We start from the raw sequence: 23944 nt of genomic DNA on the forward strand, positions 1-23944 counted from the left end.
AAAAGCACTGCTTAAACCACAAGAACTATAACCACAACATTTGGTGTACAGCATGGGTGTCCAACCTTTTGGCTTGCCTGGGCCGCATTGAGTGAAGAGGAATTGTCTTGGGCCGCATATAAAATATAGTTAATGTATATAAATCACATAATAATGTTAAAAGTTTACGATCTTGTGGGGCTGCATTACTAGCTGTACAGGGCCGCATGTGGCCCGTGGGCTGGACATGCCTGGTGTACAGCTTTCTTTTACCCTAAATTAAACCAAAGTCAGGAGTTGGTTGTGCCTGGAAAGTACAAAATGCATGAAATCCCAGGATTTCGCAGAACATGGAAAGGGAGGGGCAATGACAGGAGAGATGCTGTGCTTCAGACTTGCCCCTGGGGGACAGCAAGCGCAGGGAACACAAACAGTAGAATGACCACTGGGGGCAGCTATAGCAAGAAAACAATGGCCATGTGGAGACCAGCCTCTCCACCCTGCCAGGAGAGGTAAGTGCCCCTCTATCCCACCCCATCCCCTGCTGCTCAGCCAGTGCCATGCAGGGGAGAGCTCTGCTGCCTCCCCACAACTTCCCCACAGTTAGCCCCCCCAATCATTTGCATAAACTATCCTTTTTTCCTTGTATTGTCTAAATAGAAAAAAAAAAACACCTTGATTTCACTTAAATACCCACACAAGGCCAGGTCAATTTGCTAGTGATATATATATTGTTCTATTTACTGTCTATGTCCTAAAATCCTCAAAATTAATCTGTTAAACCATTTCAAGGAAAGTGTAGTAAATGTTCACTTACACACAACAGGTGATTAAATGGTAACCTTACATACCACTACCATGTTATTTCTAATTTAACAAGCAGACCTGTGGCAATGTAAAGGCTAACCAATTTATTTATTGGGTGATGAGCTTTCTTAGGTTAGACCCACTTCGGTCTTACCCACAAAAGCTCTTTATGTAATAAATTTTGTTAAGGTGCTACAGAACATAAGAACGGCCACACTGGGTCAGACCAAAGGTCCATCCAGCCCAGTATCCTGTCTGCCGACAGTGGCCAATGCCAGGTGCCCCAGAGAAGGAGAACAGAAGACAATGATCAAGTGATTTATCTCCTGCCATCCATCTCCTGCCCTTGTACTGAAGGCTAGGGCACCATACTTTACCCCTGGCTAATAGCCATTTATGGACCTAACCTGCAAAAATTTATTGAGCTCTTTTTTTAAACCCTAATAGAGTCCTGGCCTTCACAGCCTTCTCGGGCAAGGAGTTCCACAGGTTGACTGTGCGCTGTGTGAAGAAAAATTTCCTTTTATTAGTTTTGAACCTACTACCCATCAATTTCATTTGGTGTCCCCTAGTTCCTGTATTATGGGAAAAGGTAAATAATTTTTCTATATTCACTTTCTCCACACCATTCATGATTTTATATACCTCTATCATATCGCCCCTCAATTGCCTCTTTTCCAGACTGAAAAGTCCCAGTCTCTCTAGCCTATCCCCATATGGGACCCGTTCCAAACCCCTAATCATCAGGGCCCCATCAAATCTAATGCCAGCTCTGGTGGCAACATTAAAATAGGGTTACAACACAGTTTGAGAACCAATGCTCTAAGGCTATGTCTACACTGAAAAGTTAAGCTGAGTTACATGAACATTCATCTACCACTGTAATTGAGCTGCTGTTGGAAATCCATAGAATGCCCCTAGGATAGTGGAGTATGTCCACAGTAGGTGGTCTTCATATGGGATTTCTGGGATGGTACCAAGACGACTCAGGAAGATTAAAAAAGATCAATGTAAGTTTAATGGAGAAAAGAATTTCCGTTCCTCAAATAGGTTTTTTGATTACTCTAAAATCTTGAGGATACTTACAATTTGTACAGCTCTCCAAAACTGTGCCCTAGCCCTGCAAAGCACGACATTCCTGAACTCCCCTGGGCCCAGTTAAGCCCAACTTCCCCACTCTTTCTAGGCTGGCTACCTAATCAGACTCAAAACCCATCCAGAAAGGACAAGCTTCATATACAGAAGTGTGTATGTGTACCAAAAGTTATGAATGGGGCCACCCTCGTATTAGTGAGGCACTCTTACAGAAAATCAATATGAGAAATGTGCTATCTGAGCATCTATTTGCTGCCCTCCATAAGTAATTTTAAAAACTTAAATCACACTGATAGAACTAATGTCCTCTTTTATGAGCAGACATAGCACATACTTTAGACATACAAAATGAAGTACTTAGAGCATTTAAACTTAGAGAAATGATATAAATAGAAACAGTATAAATAAATAGAGAAACTGCCTTATTAGAGAAACAGTACAAATTCCAGACTGGGAGTCAGGAATTCTTGACATAACTGCTCCTGTTTTTACAGAATGTCTCTTTGTGACTTTGGACAAGTCATTTAACTCATTTCTCAGTTTTACACAAGTAGAATAACATCTAAACCACAAAGACTAAAACAATATAAAAGCGAAAGCCACTATGTAAATTCATGCAGCCGTTAATAAATTATAATCACATTAAGATAAATGAAATTTTGAGCCCAAAAGACTTAATAATATCATTTTCTTTAAGTCTCAGGGGGGCAGCTGTATTAGTCTATATCTCCAAAAACAAGTAGTCCTGCGATACCTTAAAGACTAACAGATTTATCTGGGCATAAGCTTTCACAGAATGCAAGTATCTAACGAAGTGGGTTTTTACCATGAAAGCTTATGCATAAATATGCAATATCTGTTAGTCTTTAATGTGCCACAAGACTCCATATTTTTTCTTCAATTACACTGATAGTCTGAAATAAATACAAAAGTTTATAGTCTATTAGATTTTATTATATATAACTCATTGAAAACAAATAATTTATCCTACATAGACAATATGCGTATCACTTTTATCAAAAAGTAATTTGTCTTTGAGAAACATTGTTCTCAAAATTAAAGTTTATAATGACAGAGTATATATACACACAGGCACAAAATTAAAAGTTTAGCAAGTTATTGTAACTTGACTATTACCCGTTTCTCATGGGGTGGTTTATTAATATATATATACAAATAGTTCACTTCTCGATCCCCTAGAATGAAATGGTAAATAATTATATCCTCCTAAGCAACCAAGCATTACCAGAGGTAATTCCAATAGATAAGACTGGAGAAGATTTTTTTTTTTTTAATTGTGAAGGAAGATAATTAGTACAATTCATTTGCAATCAGCCTTGAAATATTTGGTTTCAGAGGTTTTGCCTTTAGGATCTCTCACTATACTCCCAAACGGCGTTGAAATATCTCCTCCATTATGTCATCAATATATACATAGTGCTTATTTTCTTTCTTGGGTACCAAAGTCCATCTTCCAGATTTCCTATGGTATATTCGACGGTATCTATTATAAAAATAAAGAAAATGTTTTATTAGGAGCAAAAATGCTGAATTAAACACCAATTCAATATAATAATAAAAATACATGTTTTCATCCATGAGTCTATGTAAATTACAGGTCTCAATCATTCAAACTTCACTCACATATCAACTCTGTGGGAAAATTTTATGTAGTAAAGGGATATAAGATCAACTCGTAAAAGCCTGAAAAAATGAAATTAGTTTTTATCCTTTTGCTTATGATTGAAGTCAATGGAGCTTCATCAAGTTACAATGAGGAAAAGATTGGTATCAAGCAGTGGTTCTTAACCGGGGGTGCACACACCCCCTGAGCATGCATGATGCCCTTTCTGGGGATGCGAGACATGCCAGATTTTTTTAAGGTGAATCATCAAAAACACACAATAGGCACAGGCACATAACTACAACTACTTTGTTTCATCAAACCTATGTATTTATTAACATTATACATTTTACGTATATTTAATATGCATTTAAAACTATATAGCTCCCGCCCATCTCCATTTTTGATAAAGGGTGCAAGAACATATTTGATTTTTGATATGGGATGCGAAAACATATTTTGAGAACTAAAGGGATGCAGGCTGCAGTAAAGGTTAAGAACCACTGGTATCAAGCACTACAGGATAGAATATTCATATATATATCATGCTCACTCTCTCTCTCGGCTTGGTCTACATACAGTGACTTTTCTAAGGCTAATTTTAGTTCACTGAAGAATCAAACTTGGAGACTGTGGCTGAACCATGCAATTTTTTTGAATCAGATTTTTCCAACTGCTGAATCATATCTAGCTGTGTATTGTTTGTTTCTCTCTCTCTCTCTCTCTCTCTCTTTCATGCAATATGTGTAGAATCATGATTTTTTTTATTAACATAAGAAAAAGTCAAATGCTCTGCAGGCATAGTTCCCCTGAATTCAGCAAGAAACATGGTTAACGGTACCTGTGTAACATTGTAGGTAATGGTATATACTAATTTCTTAGACCAAATGACAACTAACTGCAACTATTAACTAAAAAAAGAAAACAGATTAGGACAGGGACAGACTTACATTGACTGATTCTGTTGATTGTGCACAGTTTGCCAGTTCAAATGCATATTATAATCAATTGCAGCCAAAAACATCTTGCTCTGTATACTGGATAGGTGTATTCTAATGTTTTGGTAGCATACATATGCATATGCTGCTGAAATTGTTCCAGATCAAATGTGTATCTTTATAAAAACAAATATATAATTTGTTTTTCAAAAAACATCTCTACATATTACTAACATTATCAGAAACACCTTACGTAACTAGCACACAAATTTTATTAAAATGTAGTAAGACTCTTTTTTAGCAAGTAACCTTTTTCTTCAAGTTATAATTCTTACATTTAAAATTCACTTAGCTTCAACTGTTACGTGGTTTAGTACTACCGAGTAACAGTTTGAATGGTTTAGAGTGTGTGTGTGTGTGTGTGTGTGTATATGTGTGTGTGTGTGTGTGTGTGTGTGTGTGTATATGTGTATATATATATATATATATATATATATATATATATATATATGCAAAATGACCTTTTTTGGCACACAATCAACATTCATTTTTAGTAGGAAGGGAAGAGAATAATTTGTAGGAAACAAAGACAGCCTAACATGCACAATTCAAATTCATTATACCTAAACTGTAGAAAGTATGGAATGTTTCTCAGAAACTTTTTATCCAAAATTACTCTCCACATTTCAGTGTGAGGTTTGCTTCCCTTTTCTAGCCACTCCTTTTCTCTTTCATCCATCTGAGGACCATGTTTGCACCGTCCCTCAATCATGCCATTTCCACTAGCCCACTGATGTTCATTGACCACCTGATGAACTAAGCCACACCACATTCCCTACAATGTTAAGAAACCATGACAATAAAATGCAATTTATTGCAGTAAAATATTGCATGGGAATATTAACATTTCACTCTAAATTACAACTTACAATAAAATTTTCAAATGAATTTGCTTCCTTGCAGCAAAACCAGAAGTAATTTGACAATATCTGAACACCACTGTAAAAGACAGTGACAATCTTGCTGTCTGCTAGCCTGAAAAATAAATATATGCATAATTATTAAAAATAAAATAGCATGCCTCCATGTATCTACTGAAACTATATATAGTAAGCATTTTTGTAGACAGCGAGTGTCTATTCATATTCTGTACAGCACCTACCCCTTCTAGCCAATACCATAGTAAACTACCATATAATATAATCAGATAAAGGAAATAAGTTTTCCCACATTTCCCAACTAATGTGCCCAATGTAGGAAAAAAAACACCCCAATGATGAGACATTTGTTCAGTCTCCAGGCCATTTGTTCTTCTTCGCGCAATTTGAAAAGCCGCACTTTCGAATCGCCATGGCTGCCATTATGCTAGAGGTGCTGCATATTCATTGCAGCACCTCATTAGCATCTTTCAAACCCACTCATTAACATGCCCCTTTTGAAAGGAAGGGGCTCATGTAGACACAGCCACTAGGTCTCAACATTCGGGATGGTTCCATGTTCAGAACCCTTGCGAATATTGATTTTTCACGAATACAGTAGGTACCCAGGGCCCCAGGGGAAGTGACTACTCAGCCACTCGTGAATAATTGAATTCATGAACATTAAGTTTGCAAATCGTGAGACCCTACTGTACTTCCTTAGTTCCATTAACTTCAGTACTACTAAAAGTCAATAGAATTATATCACTTTACATTAGCTGGGGACCTGCCCCATATAAATTAATGAAGATCATCATACATATTGCACAGAGCTTACAACATATCATTTAGTGATCACATTCCGCCACTATTGATCATGTCTGGATTTGAACCTCTTAAAAATTCTATATCCTGAGTTACCAACCCAAATATTGTGTTATGAATGTACAATGATCTATTTTATTGCACCATTGCAAGAAGTTATATAGTTATTTTGTACTCAAAAATATTACCTTAATTAATTTATTTCCAAGATTTTTGGCACCACCCCATATGCCATATGAATGGATTTCACAGGGGAATTTCTTTGCTGTGCAAAAAATATACATGATTAGATTAAAATTTCATGCCACTCAATTTATGTATTGCTGCTGCACAAAATTATACATTTTATTCTTTTTCCAAATTCATTTAACTTCATTTTCCCTAAAAGCACATTGGCAGAGCGTATAAAACATGACTGATTTAAAGCTCGGTGATCACTATAGCAGTCCAACACACATGGATAATACACAGTGTTAAGCACAGAATCCTGTTGAATATAATTGTCAGCCTTCTGTACTTTTCTGATAGAAAAATTTATAATTTTTAAAAGTACATTTTATAATGCCATTAAATAAAAGCAAACAATTTAGTTTTCAGTCATTTTAGGAAAACAATATGAAAACTGATTTATATGAAGAATAGTTATTACACATTGCTTACAGAATTATACATAACATCTCCTTGCAACTTAAGCTCCAGTGCTCTAACATGATACAGCACTTTTAGTGATTTTTAGAGTATTACATATTTTCACATACATTACACAATTACAAAACAGTTTTCTAAAAAATGTAAGATATGTATACTCTGGAAAAAAGTGCATTATTATTTTGGATTTAACATCAGTGAAGAAATGACTTTTAGCAGCTTAAGTTCAAGTTTCTAGGGGAGACTGAAACTGAACTTAAGCTTTTAATCCAAGTTAAAAAGCCAAGCCATTGTGCTTTTACTGCTATTTTAATGTGAATTAGCTAAAAAATACTTTTGGTTTTATGGGTGGGTTTGGGATTCTTTTTTTAAAGTTTGTTTTTTTGCAGAGTATGTATATCAACAGAAAAAAAAAAAGTAAGACCTATTATTCCACTTGGGAGTTCTGACAACATATACAAACCATTTTAAGATATTCTTTCAAGATTTATATCACCAGAATCTTTGGATGAACTTTGATTCTTATGTATGGTTTGTAATACGATTTGTGTTGTGTGACTGAAATTCTAGTTACATAATTAAGTAGAATATTGAAAAAATAATGCAGAGATGAGCATTAAAAGTACACTGTCAGATACCAAGTTTTAAAATAGCTTGAAAAAATTCTGTTGTGTTTTTCAACAGCAAATTATATTTGACACTTTGTGAAAATTTTATGAAGTATCTATTTCTACCAGAAATTTTCAATTTTTCATCTGAAACCAAAATATCTTGATTAAGGAATGCTCCTGCATGACTTCCTTGAAGACCCTCTTTGGTTGCCTTGTGCCTGTCTTATATGGGACACATTTTAAGCCAGGCTGTATCTCCCAGGACTCATGACTGCCAGAGACTCCTATGATACACCCCTTCCTCTCTTCAAGTAGGGAGACCTCACTATGCAATACGATGGTAAAAATGGTTTGACTATGGGTCTACAGAGGAGAATGAAAACTTGAGGAACTCATCCTACAGCTCCCGTGAGAAAATGCAATAGCATTTTTAATTTTTGAATTTCTGCCAAAGATCAAACATTTTCTATAGAAAGTGTCCTCATTTTTCAACCAGCTCCAGGTAAAACATTTTTTAGAAACTTGAAAGCAAAGTGTATTTCTTTACTGATTATTTCCCTCCAATATGGCATAAATATTGATTCTTATAAATATACAAGGTATATTTAACCATCTGAAATCAAAATGCTGTCTTTTATTTCTTTTCTTGTTTACTCACTAGTATCACTAATTAGTTCAGCAGTGCTTTGTGAAGACTGTTAAGTTCAAATGCTGAAAAATCCTTTCCTGCAGAAACAGTTTTATGGAAATCAGTGGGGTTACTTGTATGAGTAATAGCTACTTACTTGTTTAAAGCAAAATTTCAGATATCTGTGGGCAACTCCAACACACATCACTGGGAATGTATCTGAAATTCTGCTTTAAACAAATAAGCACTTATCACTTACTCCCAGTAGCAAACTATTGGAAGACAACATGAGCACACTTTCTTTTTCCATAGGTCAAACAAAAGTGCAACCAGAGTTTTAATTCTTCAGAGACTGGCATAAAGGATTTCTTTTTAAAAACACACCCTGAAAATCCAGTTGGTATTTTCAAAGAGATAATTATTAGGAGAGTAAAATATTGTGCCTACACTATCTAAAAGTATGCCTAGAACTTAAAGTTTTGTAGCGCTTTAGTAAAAGGTTAAGAGTGATAATTACTTATCACAGCAGAGATTTGAGGGTGTGAATCAGTAACCACTTCCTTGACCATTAGCTGTTCATCCAATAACTTTTGGAATCCTCTTCAAAATGCTTCCTTCTCTATAAATGGAGAGTTCAGCTGCGTTTTGCGTTTATCCACTCTTTCAATAGCTAAAATTTGTTTAGTTTCTAAATCCATGAATGAGTACACACAATACTGTGCAGAGTGTCCAGGGCCATCCACGTACCCATCTCCTGCACATTAAGAATAAATTCAGTAAGAGTATTCAAAACAAAAATCAAGGAACAAACTCAGATAAAGTACTAAGTTTGGAAAGGTTTTATCTACCCATAATGTGTTGCTTCATTCGACACCAGAAGGATTCTATAGTTGGGACAATAAAATGATGCTGCATTCTGAAGAATGTACTTGCACTTATAAAAGTCAGCTTCATAAAGTTAGCCATTTGTGAATTTTTTCCAAAATTGTTTCCTGACAGTGTAATTCCAGCAGATAAAGCAAGGTCTTCTGCATATGTCTGTCCTTTTATCAAGGGTTGAGAAGACCATTCAAATACTATATGTCCTGCATTACATTTCTAGATGAGTTGAAAGTTATGCACACACAAACAAAAACAAACAAAAAACCAAAGTGAGACCATGTACTTATTCTTTACACTATTACAACCCATAAAACTAAAAATTAGATCTAGAATCATATGGGCTATGTCCACACTTGCTCCCTTCTTTGAAGGGGGCATGGTAATCACCCTGATCAGAGAATACTAATGAAATGCTGCAACGAATATGCAGCCCTTTGTTAGGCTAATTCTCCCCACGTCAGCTAACAAAGTGCTGCATATTCATCACAGCACTTCGTTAGTATTCTCCTATCAGGCTGATTACCATGCTCCCTTTGAAGAAGGGGGCAAGTGTAGAGATAGCTTTGGATAGTTTTAAGGGGAACTCTTTATTTATCAGTGTGTGGGGTTTTAATTATCAATTCCCTTAAAAAGAATCAATTTTAGAAATCCAATGAACTTATTACCATTTATGCTTTTTATTTCTGTTTACTAGGGCTGTTAAGCAATTGAAAAAATTAATCACACTGTTAAACAATATACATACACTTCTTAATTTGCCTTTATGGTTGTAGAGAAAGAAAAACTTTAACATGGGAAACCTAAGGGACCAGAACCCAGAAAGCTAACAGAACACAAGTTTTATTTTTATACAAATCTCCCAATTTGCAAGTCAAATCTCCCAGCTTTTGAATGCTTGGTGTACGCAATATGGCAAGGGATGCGGCATGCAATTCTGCCCAATGTGTACAGGATTTCCTATAAGTGCTAATTCTGCAATGAGCTCTGACAACGTAGACCCATGCAGAGTCCTAGGGCGGAAAAAGGCCATCCACAAGAACCATTTTCATGGCAGGACCAGGATTTTATTTGGTATTGTGCCTCTGGCAGAGGCCAGCTTCTGACACAGGAAAGTGAACCAGCCAACATGAACCTAGCCCGTGTGCGAGGACAGGAGTAAGGGGAATTCCTACCTGGGAGCTGTCAGCCTGTGACTTGAAGCATAACATTCTATTAACTCACTACAAAAGATATTGGTATGCTCCAGGCCTCTTGAAAAAAATTAATCACAAACTAAGTTTACTGAGAGCTCTTTCTAACTCCCTATACAATATTGCACCTTTACCGAAGTATTCGCATGGCTACCATTCCACAAGCCAGCAGTTTTCCAAGAGTTAATTCCAGCACCTCCAGCTTTTCCCCCTCTGCTCTTTCCCCAGCACCTAGTAAATTACTTTCCAATCAAAACACAAACTTTTTGTTATAAGTGGTAAAGCACAGCTGGGTTGAGCAAACTTGAGTTGCGTGCACTTTGAATCAGGCTGCTACTTCCTTCTGTTCCAGGACAGCTCACTGCTGTCCATGTGCTTGGGAACTGGGAGGGTGCTTTGGGGTTTCTAGATCAGAGAATAAAGCAGCCCTTACCTGCCAAGACTCCTGCAGTTACTTTTATTTACAGGCATTGGAAAAACGAAGCACTCTGAATGAGGCATGAAAAAAAACATCATAAACTCAGGCTGCAAGTCAGGCCTTGCAAATTAGCATTTAAATTGTCTAAACAATCTCTGCTGCAGTAGTAGAATCTCTGTTTTGGCTTACAACAGCTTCAGGCACTGGAAAGCGTAAAGTAAAGTAGAGCTGTCAGTTAATGCCTGCATTTAACATGCTTTAATGTTTTAACATATTAATTCTGCTCAGTGTTAACTATGGGCATTAATGCATGTTAATTGACAGCCCAACTGTTTACATGTCTCCACAGGAATAATGAAAAAAATCAATTAGTTTATCTTTTTGTAAACCAGTCATCTTCACTTTCCAGGTCTTAGTGTTGCAAAATCAGGTGTTCAATGAGACTGCATGACTAATATTTGCCTATTTATTTTTTTTTTACTCTGGAAATATTTTTTATTGGTCTTCAATTTTTTTGAAAATTTGACTTACAATATGTACATTTTGGATCTTATTTCAGTATGTCCACCCAATGATAGGATATATAATAAAAGATATCTAAAATTTCACAACAAAAGCAGAGCCTAATCTGAGCACCTTTACTCACGTAAGTAGTCCTTACTCACTGGATTGGTGAAGCTGAACGGGTTCAAAATGATTATTTGTGGAAGTGAGAAGTATGGGCCAAATTAGGATATGCAGAAACAGGCCTGTGCATATAAAAAATAAGCACTGAGGTCTCACTCCTGCAATTAGACCCACATAGGCTGACCTTTTTGGAGGTAATTAATTTCGGGGGATATTGTGCAGAAGGCATGGATTCTCATTTAAATCAGTGAAGCTCCACATGCCTCTGCTCATGTTGATCTGATTGCAGGATCTGGACCACACAACATTAAAATAGAAGAGAAAATTGGTAGCTCAGGAGATTCCATTTAATATTTGGTTGTTTGCTGAGCTTGGCAATTGAATTGCAAATGTTTCATTACCATTCGAGGTAACATCGTTAACATCGTCAGTATGCAAGCCCGATTGCGCACTGACGATGTTACCTCGAATGGTAACTAAACATTTCCAATTTAATCACCAAGCTCAGCGAGCAGCCGAATATTAAATACAAAATTAAATTGCTATTAATGTTTTGAAAATTAGAAAGACAGACATTTATAAAAGATACTACTCACCCACATCACATGCACACAGGAAGAAACAGGCTGTATAGAAATAAACTTCACCAGCACAAAACAAGCATTTTGGTATAACGTGTTTTTTTGCTAGTTGAAGAAGAGAGTGTTCATAAACAATGTGAATTTTTTCACGAGAAATATCCTGGGTGTCATCCAAAGTAATATCATGAGTTGTCTCCTCAAAGAGTTCCATAAAGTCACCTTGTGACCCATCATCACATTCATCTGTGATACCCAATATATCCTCTGCTACAGACACGTTTTTCAAGTGTTTAACTGAAGAAAAACTAAACCAATTAAATACAAATTAGAATGCTTTATAAACGTTAACACATGAATCAAGACACACTGCGTAATTTAGACCTTGATAAGGTTTGGGTTCAGATGTTGTTTTTTTAAACAAGGTATATCTATAAGGGGGAAAAATGATTGTAGAAAGCCTAATATGAAAGATTTATTTTCATTTAAATGGGAATAGATTAAACAATTACCTTGCAGATCTTCAGTGCATAAGAATTTGAAGGCAAAAATTGATGCAGAACAGCCTGAGTCACCAACAAGGCATACAAAATTTACAATTATGCAAAAAACTTAGATAGATGGCAAACAGTTTTTATTTAGTCTTAGCAGATTTATCTAGCATTTTTCAGGTCCCTAACTCAATTACATTTCTCCCCCAAAATAAAAGGAAAATGTACATGATTTATTTAAATGATTGTACTCCTCAAATACATTAAATTATTAATTTTTACTTTGAATTTCTTAAAAATGGGATTGTTCAAATTTGTCCATTTACATTAAAAAAAACATTTAATGGGAATTCCATCATGTGTATTTTTTTATTTCATCCCTATAAATTAATATTGGCTACGTTTTAACAAGAATGGGATATAATCAATTTGATGTCCAATAACAGTTTCTTCTAGTTTTCAGACCTTAACCATTGATTTAGCTGTGCCAGAATAAGAGCACTACTCCAAGACTATGTCTAGACTGTATGGTTCTGCTGACAGCTTTTATCAGAAAATATCTTCCGACAAAACTTCTGTCAACAGAGCGCATCCAGACACCGAAGCGCACTGAAAGAGTGATCCGCTCTCCCAACAGGCCAAACAAATGGGACACTCTCTCAGCAAAATAGCCACGCTCAACCACATCAGCCAGGGTCACCAGTTCTTTCCGAGAGCTGGTGTCAGAGCCCTGTGGAGACGTGCTTAAAGGGACCCCTCTGGACAGCTGTTCCCTGCCCTGCTGCAGGCTTACCTACCCCTGTGAGAGGCAGCAAAGCTCTCGCAGTGCCCGCCCTGTGTTTGCAGGTGACACTGCTGGTTCTGGGGGCCATGCAGCGGAAGCTGCCCGTGGACTTGTGATGCTGCGACTTGTGCTGAACTTCCTGGCAGCTGCCTTCCCGTTCCTCAGTGAGGTTAAGCCCAAGATCATCTTTGGGACTGTCATTCTGGCTACGGGAGCTACATGTTTGCAACCACACCCCAGGGTGGACAGGCAACTCTGGAGGCACACAAGTTCGGACTGGTGGAAGTGGCTGGTCATTGAGCGGTGGCCGACCAGCACTGACTCCAAAACATGCACGTGCAGAAGGTCACATTCTTGGAGATCTGGGCCTGACTTGCCCCTGCCCTCCAGGGACACGACACCCAACTGCAGCCCACCATCCCTGTGGAGAAGTGGGTTGCAATTGTCATCTGGAAGCTGGCCGCTCCCAACAGCTACCACTTGGTGGACTACCAGTTTGACATAGGGAAGTTCACCAGCGGGGGCCCTCCTCATGGAGGTAATGCGGACTCTGGCTATTGTCATGGGGAGGGAGGGGTCATCCCACTAAAGAAAGAGGGGTTAGGGTGATGGGTGAAGTGTGGGGAAACTATGTCTCCGGGGGATCGTGCCATCCCATCCTTACACAGCTGCTGGAAGGGTGACCTCACAGGGGGGCGCTCCTGGAGAACGCTGGTGGGAGGTGGCAGCAAGGGGACAGGCACCTCCCAAGGGCCCAGGGACTCCTTCCTTCATTCCCTGTTGTGTGTGTTCGTTTGACCCCTTCTGAAGATCATGAGGGCCATCAACATGATCCTGTTGTGGAGGGTCATTCGTCTGGGAGACTGACGAGGTCGTGGCCAGATTCACTGCCCTGGGGTTCCCAAACTGTGCTGGAGCTATCAATAGGACCCACATCACAATCTGTGCCCCAGAGCATCATGCATCCAAGTTCATCAACAGCAAGAGCTACTTCTCCATGGTGTTGCAGGCCCTGGTCGACCACCATGGACATTTATGTCAGGTGGCTGGGCAGGGTACATGAGATCTGTGTGTTCCACAATTCCAGACTGTGCTGGAAGCTGGAGACGGACAAATTCATCCCTCGCCTTGAGCTGGCAGTTGGGGACATGCAGATTCCAGTCTGCATCCTGGGGAGATGCAGCCTACACCCTCATGCTGGCCTCTGCAGGGAACAATTGAATGAATGCCCGGACCGCGCCAGGATGCAAGTCGAGTGCACCTTTGGCCGCCTCAAGGCATGGTTTAGGTGCCTGCTGACCCGCCTCAGTGTGGGGGAACACAACATCCCCAAGGTTGTGGCAGCTTATTGTATTCTGTACAATATCATGGAGGGAAAGGGCAGGGGGTGGCTGTTAGCCGTGAGCGTTGAGCCTATGAGCAGCTGAGTACAGCTGCCATGCACCAGGCCCATTGGAATGGGTTGTGGATCCTGGAGGCCCAGAGGCAGAGCTTCTCCTAAAGACCCAGGTAACCCTCCCAGGGACCCCTCCCGGGGCGGGGTTGGACCCAGTGACCTAGTCCATGCCCACCACAACCTCTCCTATTGCCCCTTCACCCCTCCGACCCTTGCATAATAAAGCCACTCATTGTTTTTGTGAACTGGTGTATTTTTTAATATTTACAGTGTGTGTGCATGGGGAGGTGGTGGTGGCTGGGAATGTGGAGTGTTGGGGAGGGCCTCAGGACATGATGGTGTGGGGAAGTTGGGATGTGGGCTGGCCTCAGAACAAGGGGGGGGAGGTGGGCCACAAACCTGGGGGGGAAACAGGACCCCGAGTGGCATCAGCCTTAGGATCCCCTCCTGCTGCATGTTCAGGGCCCCCATTGGTGCTAGCTGGGGGCCGGGAACAAGGGGAGGCACAGATAAGGAGGGGCTGGGGCGGGGGCTGGGTTGGTGGGGTGGGCAGGGGGGATAGGGAAAGGAGGCATGGTCATTGCCCAGGGAGTATTGCCTTGTTGGAGGGCAAAAGGGTGTAGGACTGTGGGGGCAGCAGCAGGCAATTGGGCTGGCAGATACTGCCACACCATGGTAATGGTGTGACAGCAGTACATGAGGCGGTTACATGACCGCCACTCTATGTCCTCGCAGATATGGTACATAAGTGTCTGTTAGATTTCTTTGACCACCACCACGTGCTGCCACATTATGTCCTCGTGGACCCTCAAACTCTTCCTCCGGCTCTGGGGGCAGTACACCAGTGACATGGTGGTGGCTCTGCCGTCAGTCAGTGCTGGTCCAGCTATACAGAACACAACAGGGGGCAAACGATCAGTCATTCATGCAACACAGTCCCTGAGGCTATGCCCCCCACCACCAACACCTCTCGGGCCAGGAGAAGGGGATATCCTGGGAGCAAAGCCATGCGTGGCCTGCACAGCAGGCCCTGCCACACAGGGACTCCGAGATGCCTACAGGACTGTGCTGCCCACTACCTCCCCTCCCTCATCAGATGACAGGCTAGGGGGTCAAAGGGGTGTGTGGCCACAGAGGGGTCCCTTCACGGCTGGCTGTGGAGCCGGGCGTAGCCTGGCCCTCTGTGGGGCCCGTCATACACCCATGGCTCACACCACTGCCCACAGGAGCAGGTGCTGCGCATAGGCAGAAATGCCCATGTGCTGTGTACAGCATCCCTTGAGGTGCCCGGGGTTATGCCACCACCCTTATGGCTAGCCTGCTTCCAGCTGTGACAGGTGCTGGAGGACTCTCCCTGCTGGGCCTGAAACTCATCTGGTTTCCCACAAGCCTGGCAGCAGAATGCCACCCTTGCACAGGGGCTATCTACTCGGTCCATGTGGCGCACACTAATGCTGCACTTGGTCCCACATCCTGGGACCACAACGTGATGTCCTGTTTCAGCAACACTCACATCCCGCCCCATCTGCCTCTGCCTCCCACAACCTCGGTATGTGATAAATGGGGCACTCACCTGAGGAATCCTCCCCAGCATCCAAGGAGGCCCAGGAGGCATGATCCTCCCCAGCATCTGAGGAGGCCCAGGAGGACGATCATGAGGCTGCTGTTCTAGTCCTGTTGCTGCCCCTCCTCCGGCTTGTCCTTGTGGGTGATGAGGGGAGTGTTGAGCCATGAATCCAGGCTGAGGCTGGGGAGCTACATCCATGCCCCACCCCAGGATCTGGTGTAGCTCCCAATAGTATGGGCAGGTAGCTGGTTCTGTGCCTGGATATACCCCTGCCTAAGTTCTTTAACTTTGGCCCTCACTTGCTTGAGTGAATGGCAGGGGAGGCCCTGCATGGCCAGGGCCTCAGCCATGCGCTCATAAATATCCATGTTGCAGTGTCTGGCAAAGGGGCCTCCTCCTCGGCCTAGAGAGCCAGGAGGTCCTGGATCTCTGGGTAGGACCAGGAGGGGCCAGCTTCTCAGAGCCCCAGGGAAGATCCTGGGACCCCTGGTGCTGTTCCCTCAAGGGTCTAAGGGGGCCTAGGGCTCTGGCATACTAGAGACAAGTGCTCAGCATGCAGCTGCTGCCATGCTCAGCTCCCTGCGGCTTTAAGGGTGCCCAAAGCAGGAACCATAGAGCACTGATTGCTGTGGACAGAGCCTCCACTGGAGCACACATACGGAATCCCAGAGGCCTCTTCTGTTAATAGAAGGCCCTCCGTTATGTCCATACCCACCTTTTGTTGAAAGATCTCTCTTGACAGAGGGGTTCTTCCCCATGGCAAGCAGGGTAAGGATGTCAACAAAATCGCTTTCCTCTGTCAATTTACTGTCAACAAAACATGCTTTGCCATCTCGCTCCTCCCTGGTTTTTGTTGACAAAATGGCTGTTTTGTGAAAACACACTACAGTCTAGACATATCCCAAATGTCTCCTTTTTATCTCTTTTCTGTAAGTTTTTAATTGAGAAGCAATCCTATTTTACACCCAATTTTTCTGGTTCATCTTGGTTAGGTTTCATTCAGCATTCACTCAATTATGTCAGTTTTCAGAACTGTATTAGATTGGTGATTCTCTTTTCTGTTTGGTTTTATGAGAAGCAATCCTATTCCAGAAACATCCCAGTTTCCTCGCACAAGCAAACCTTTATAATGCTTGAAGTTATGATAAGAGAAAGCCATATACTGAATTTGGTTTTCTAGTTCTTACTATTTAGGAGAAGTTCTCATTCAAACAGACAGACAAGCTCTCTAAAATATATAGTAGACTTCCTATTTTATACACCGTTATACCAAATGTAACAACAATATGGTAGCTTACAATTCTACTTACCTTTTAGAAAGGTCATACTCATTATCGATGGAATACTCTTCCCCTGAATTGTCTGTAGAGGCATCCTCTAAATCCTCACATGGCAATCTGTTAAATAAATTTAGCCAAAAGAAGCAACATTTAACACAGTCATCTCTGGAAATAGAATTCTAGAACCTTTACCCTTTAGCAAACCATGGATACACCATATAATCAAGATGCAAGTTTCTCAGCTACTTACATCATCTCATTATATCAAATAATAAAGCAAACTATCCACAAAACCATGCCTACAGATGGGATCTCTGAAATACAACTGGTACAACACTGAACTGTTAATATAGACAGTTTGCATAGTGAATTTACACAAGCATTTCAAGTTTTGAACAAAAGAATAGTACACAGAAAGTTAATGCACAAACCTGTTCATAAATACTGTGAAGAATAGGTGGGTCAATTGCTGCAAAATAAGAAAATTATAATCCATTATCTGGACAACAGAACTATTTATCATGGCCTCTTTTGCACAGAATCTAAATGTGCTATTTTTGAGTGTACTTATCTTGCTTTTTGTTAATTTTTGAATAAGACGTTAGCATGTAAAATATTTATGGACTTCCATACAGTTAATTCACATATGTAAAATATTATATATTAAAAATAGAAATGTAGGATTGGAAGGGACCATAAGAAGTCATCTTGCTCATCCCCTGTGCTGCAGCAGAACTGAAAATATCACGTTATCCACAACTACATGGAAGCCAAAGTTATCCTCCTCTTAGTCATGCAAAAGATCCTAAATTGAGGCCTGACTCTGCAAAGCATAGAACAGTCTCCAGTTTCTCAGAAGACAAGAAAACGAACTAATTATCTAAGATGAAGAGGAATTCCCAGGCAGCCTTGGTATCCTTCAATGGCATTTTGCTGTGCGGTGATAGAAAATTATGGAGATTAGAGATATAGGAGCGTGTTAAAAAAAAGTCCCTAATGCTCAGAATCGATGTACCTATTTGCACCTTCACAATGCTGTATGAATCTTTATCCTTATTCTGCATTAGTACAAATTAAGAACTCAGACTTACAAGTTCCCAAGGACCATCAATGTACAAGGAAATTAAGAGGACTCACATTACTACTTAGGTCGTTCAACACTTTGCAAGACTAACCTCCTAATTCTGAGCTCTCACAAAGATCAACCTAGCCCACACTGACACAGCCCCACAAGGTGGGTGGCACTATGGCATAGAGAAATAATCATATGAATGAGACATTTCACTGACAATTTTTTTTTTAAATTTTTACAGTTTCATGGAAAAAACAGGAAAAAATATTAAATTACCTTTCAGTGCATGCTGTCAAAGAGGTCTCTGGCACATCCTCTTCTACATTTAATGTTGAGTTTCCACCCGCTTCCTGTATTTTCACTTCTGCTTCCTTGCACGTAACATCTTGGTTTTCATAACTGTCATATCTAGATTGCAAAATAAGATGCAAGTATCATGCAGAAACCAAGCAGAATAAAATTCACCACTCCCTTTAGATAAGGATATTTGCTACAGAGGACATTTGTATTACGTACAAGTCCAGCAAAAACTTGGCAACTTCAGCATGTGAGAAGACATTAAGCGTTTCCCTAAGTGACATCCATCTTCCTATTTGTTCTCTTATACATATCCTTGATTGAGCCCTTTTTCTCTCAAGACTCTTTCTCCTCCTCTTTTTTTCTGATGGGGAATATATAGTGGGTCTACCAGGTCGTCTTGGTGGTGGAGATGGTGATGATGAAGAGGAAGATGACAACGACATTGCAAGCTTTTAAACAGTAAAGAGGACTAAATGTTTAATTTACTCATAACATTTCATTTTAGTCATTACAGGATACATAAGGTAGTAAATTATAATTACTTGAAAATGACAACAAAATACAATACATTTGTGGTGTAGAGATATAGTTTAAATCTTCATTAATAGCCAAGTTTTACCCTCAGATAAGTGAGCATAATTCCCCCGATAACCAAAAAAGTGTACAAGTTTAGCCTTTTGTTTTAGGGATTAGATTGGCTATGAGAATAACAAATGTATAAACTGCTAGTTCATAAGTATAAGTGAGTAACTGCACATTAATATGGCTAGCCTCACTTGTACGTTAAGCAAAGAACTGAAGGGCGGGGGGGAAACAGCTAATTATTTTAAAATTAAAGTAGACAAAGATTTGAATGTAAAGCCTATTAAGCTGTATTAAAAGTTCTCACGTGCACACTACAATGAATGCCTCAGTTCTATAAATACTTATGCACTTGTATAACTGGAAGTCAAAGGGATTATTCACATGTTTAAGTGGGTGTTTGCAAGACCTAATGCTTTAAAAATATTTTTGGAGTTCCAAATAGAGTAGCCCATCATGCCAGTGTCTGTGTGTATGCCTGACCTGTATGAGTTACTGACCTGAGTGAGCAATGGGACTAGCCAGTGCACACCTGCAGAAAACGAAGGGAATTTAATTACAAGTGATCTTTGTCATGCAGTGTGGGGGGCTCCAGACCCTGCACCCTATCCGTAGGCAGGAGTGACTCTCACTCAGCAGGTAGAACAAAAGGTTTATTGGTCGACAGGGACCCAGCATAGTACAGAGGCATCAGTACAGCTACCAGAAACAGTCAGTCAAATCTATTTTGGGGAGAGGAGGCCCCAAGGGGGCCCCCAAATTGTGGACATAGCCCCACTTTGTATCTCTCCCTCAGCTCAGGCTAACTGCCTTCCAACTCCAAATTGCAATTCAAACTACCAAGCTCCACTTACCCCCTTTGTCTTGTTTCTCCAAAGGAACAAAGGTGTCCCCTGGCAGCTCATGTTACCACTATGCACTGATGCTCCCTATCAAAACAAAAAGCAGTCAAGTAGCACTTTAAAGACTAGCAAAATAGTTTATTAGGTGAGCTTTCGTGAGACAGACCCACTTCTTCAGACCATAGCCAGAGATGCTCCCTAGTGAGACTTAGGGGAACTGCAGAGAACTACAGGACATAGGGAAATACATGACAGCTAACCAGGGGGATAAAACAAGTGTGAAATTGATTCAAGTACTATCATGCCAAGGCCCAAATATCCTTTCACAGGACCTACATAACTCTAAATATGATCAGTTACTTATATCCTGTATGCTCAAGATCTTTTTCTGAATTTAAGGGCAACCAAAGATCTATGCTGCCCCTTCCCCAAGACCCCGCCTCTGCCCTGAAGCACCACCCTGATCACTCCATCTCCCCTTTCTCCCTCATTCACTTTCAAGTGCGGGTGGGAGTGTGGTCTGCAGGATGCTGGGTCTAAGAGGCAGTCAGGGCTGGGGCAGGTGCTTGGGGTATAGGAGGGGGTTCAGGTTGCAGGATGGGGTACGAGCTGCTGTCTGTGAGACAGGGATTAGGGTTGGAGCTTGGGTTGCAAGGGAAGGTATGGGGTGCTGGCTCTAGGGGTGGGTCAGGGTGTAGGAGCATGTTTTGGGTGCTGGCTCTGAGAGCGTTTAGGGCAGTAGCTTGAGGTGCAAGAATGGTTATGGGGTGCTGGCTCAGGAAGAGGACTGAGGGTCAGTATGCAGCCTCCTGCTGAGCTGTGCTTACCATTAGCAGCTCTTGGTCAGTGGTGCAGTGAGGCTGAGGCAGGCACCCTGCCTTCCCTGGCCCTGATACTACTCAGTGAAGGGGCCAACATGCCCCTGTGGCTTTGAGGTGGGGCGGGGGGGGTGGGGAGGAACCTGTGGCTCTGCACACACTGCCCCTCTCTGCTAGCACCACCCCATCAGCTCCTTCTGTCCACAGTTCCCTGTTCCTGTCCAATGGGAGCTGAGGGGAGTGGCATACTTGCAGGCAGGAGAAGTGGGCTGAGACTCAGGTTCCTCACCTCTGCATGTATGTGTGCACACGCACACGCACCCCCCCCCCCCCCCCGCAAGATTTGATTGACTGGGAGATTCCCCAGATTGACCAACTGATCATGATCGACTGGTTGATGACCACTGTGGTAATGGAGGAATGGCATGGAATGTAATGGCGATGAGAGGATAAATGACCAGGAGGTGAAAATGAACCATTTTTAAAAGCCAGTGTATGTATGTTTTATCTTAATAATACATACTCTGATTCAGAAAATGACAACAGTAAGCCTATAATTTTTTAAAAAGCCATAAAAAGTGGACTGAAACAAGACACGTCTGTGGTGATATGTTTGCTTGTTTATTCGGTGGTTTTTCTCTGCCTCTGAAAAGTTTTCAGCAATAAAAATCTTGAAGTAAAGAATGTTTCTTTCTGTGATTACTTATTCAGAATCCTGGAACTCACTCTATTTGGCTGTTTCATAATATTTTTTTTACTTATGTATACCAAATTGATTTTTCTGGTTTGAGTTTTGTAAAATGGTTTGTATTTTTGAGACACTCTTTAAAATACTGTATAAGGTTTTGGGTATGTTTTATCATCATGTTTTAGTCAGGGGTCTTAAACTCCAGGCCTACGGTCAAGTTCAGGCCAGAGCAACTGTGCAATCTCGCTCCCAGACCCCTAGCTGGCAGAGGAATGGACTATTACTGACCCCACTCATTACACCCCTTCCTGCGATCACCCTGCCCTCTCTCTGCATGGCACCCCATCTTCCAAGAACTTGGCTTTGGAGATTACCGGGGAGGGACCTAGCACTGCAAAGTGGCAGCATTCAGGTCCCCTCCCCGCCATCTGCACTCCCTGCAGAGAAGTGGAGTGCAGGGAGACGGGGGTGGGTGTGACCACAGCCACCGTGTGTACCAAGGCCCTCAGTGATCCCCAAAGTCAGAGGCTCGGGGGATGGAGTACCATTTGGGGTTTGGTGGTGGGGCCCATAGGCTGGTAATAGGTACCCCCCCAAACACACCAGGAGTCCTGGGCTGGGTTGCACAATTGCTCTGGCCAGACTGGCTTGTAGGCCAGAGTTTGAAGCCCTGGTTTTCGTGTTCAACGTTACTTTCAAGCATGCAAGTGATAATATGTTGTGAACATCATACTTACAGTGGAGATGGATTGTAGGGGAGCTGCATGCAAAGTGTGACCACAGGTAAAGTAATACTTAATGTTACTTACACCATGCCTTGAACAGGAAAAAAAAGCATAAAAATATTTTACACGTACAAATATTTTAAAAGGAACACAGATAAAATATTATCAAAATCCCGCCCTTCTAATATTTAATAGAAAGGGCCAGCAGGAAGAAAAGTTCAAATTCTGAGCCTGTCATCCACAGATCAGATCCAACAATATTCTTACCTTCTAGTGAAGTTCTCTCCTATACAGATTATCGGGTTTCCTTTTTTTCTCATAAAGCTGCTGGTATTTTCAATTATCTTTTACTACATCAATCTAGGAATTCCTTCCTTGAGTAAATTTTGAAACACCAATATAAGCTGTTGACACAAAAATCACATGATCTGCAATGCAATAACATCCCACAGAGAAGTAAAGAAAAGACATTCAGTTCCCTTACATCCCAACAACATGTTTCATATTTTCCAATTATGAAACAATTGGAATATGAACTTTTCGTCAAACTTTAAAAAAAAAACCAATGGAAACCTAACAAAAAGTATTTTGTCTATTTGGTATCCTAAGTCAAGAGCTTTGAGTGACTGATTTACCAAGCTCACAGGTTTTCAAACTTCACTGCATTGCAGCACCCCTCTGACAACAAAAATTACTTCCTGATGCCAGCAGCGGAAACCAATACCTGAGCTTGACTGATCCTCACTGGACACAGGGCCAAAGCTAAACACTTCAGTCCTGGGTGCTGTGGCTTGGCTTTAGCCCAAGCAAGTCTAATGCCAGTCCCAACAAAACATTTAAATTGGGTGGCAAACCACTTAGGGGTCCAGGCCCATAGTTTGAGAACTGTTGAGTAGCTATTCAAAAGCCGTCTCAGCTGGAAGCATAACTGGCAACAACATTTAGAGTTAGCAAGTTGGCCAGACCCGCTAAGTTACATTTTGAATTAATTTTAAAGGCATCTCATCTGTCTTCAGTGAGGAAGCTATTTGCTGATTACATGGCTAGGACACCCCCCCGCCTCCTTGAACGAGTCTGAGGAAGAAGACCCCAAATCCCAAGCCCACGTGTGAGGCGGATAAATGAATGAGCGAGCGTTACAGGATGCAAGGGCCCTGCCAACGCTTACGCTTGTGCTCATCCACTCTCCCCACAAGAGCTATCGCCCGGATTTCAAGGGACTGCTCCTGTTGGCACAGCAGAGACTCCAGGCTGCGCCGCACCCCGCCTCGTGGGGGGGGGGGGGGGGCGATGGGGATTTGCTTTTTAATTGCCCTCCCCTCAGGTAACCGCCTCCAGCCTCCCCGTGCCCTGACTGGGGCTGGTGCGGGGGCGAGTTCTCCACCAGCCTCAGCCGGGGAGGCCCCAGGGGCGCAGGCTGAGGCCGGCTGGCGGAAGAGCCCGCGCGCCGCCGCGGCTCTGTGAGGCCCGCTTGCTCTGACTGCGGCCGTTGGCGCGCGGAGGCTGGCCGGAGCTGGGCTGGGGGCAGGGCCCGGTTACCTGGCTGAGGGCGGCGAGCTCGCCGGTCCAGCAACTGCTGCCTGGCTTCCGCCGTTGCCAAGGAGCGGCTTGTCCCTCCGCCGACCCGGAAGC

General features: G+C 41.8%; 1 protein-coding gene across 6 annotated transcripts; it reads right to left on the reverse strand.

The window, feature by feature from the left end:
* Positions 1 to 2174: 2174 nt before the first annotated feature.
* LOC142013431 (uncharacterized) lies at positions 2175 to 23895 on the reverse strand. Of its 6 annotated transcripts, XM_074994787.1 has the most exons (13): positions 23852 to 23895; positions 22580 to 22716; positions 22325 to 22403; positions 20094 to 20168; positions 18874 to 19106; positions 18634 to 18765; positions 17316 to 17402; positions 11786 to 12075; positions 10578 to 10632; positions 8590 to 8826; positions 6374 to 6450; positions 5373 to 5478; positions 2175 to 3385 (listed from the first exon to the last, which is right to left on the reverse strand). In XM_074994787.1, the coding sequence occupies exons 2-10, from the start codon at positions 22630 to 22632 to the stop codon at positions 8754 to 8756; spliced, it is 1077 nt and encodes a 358-aa protein (XP_074850888.1). In that variant the 5' UTR covers positions 22633 to 22716; positions 23852 to 23895; the 3' UTR covers positions 2175 to 3385; positions 5373 to 5478; positions 6374 to 6450; positions 8590 to 8753. The 6 variants fall into 6 exon arrangements, 5 of the variants coding, with proteins under 5 accessions (XP_074850888.1, XP_074850891.1, XP_074850889.1 ...); XM_074994790.1 differs by lacking the exon at positions 20094 to 20168; XM_074994788.1 differs by lacking the exon at positions 8590 to 8826.
* Between the last annotated feature and the right edge of the window lie 49 nt (positions 23896 to 23944).

Source organism: Carettochelys insculpta, chromosome 5, assembly GCF_033958435.1.
Source record: "Carettochelys insculpta isolate YL-2023 chromosome 5, ASM3395843v1, whole genome shotgun sequence".
Lineage (NCBI taxonomy): Eukaryota > Metazoa > Chordata > Testudines > Carettochelyidae > Carettochelys > Carettochelys insculpta.

Coding starts and splice junctions, on each gene's coding strand:
- LOC142013431 (XM_074994787.1), bottom strand. CDS start 22,632: ATGAGAAAAAAAGGAAACCCGATAATCTGTATAGGAGAGAACTTCACT. Junction 17,403..18,633: donor TTGACAGCATGCACTGAAAG/GTAATTTAATAT, acceptor TTTATTTAACAG/ATTGCCATGTGAGGATTTAG. Junction 8,827..10,577: donor AACTGCAGGAGTCTTGGCAG/GTAAGGGCTGCT, acceptor CTTAATGTGCAG/GAGATGGGTACGTGGATGGC.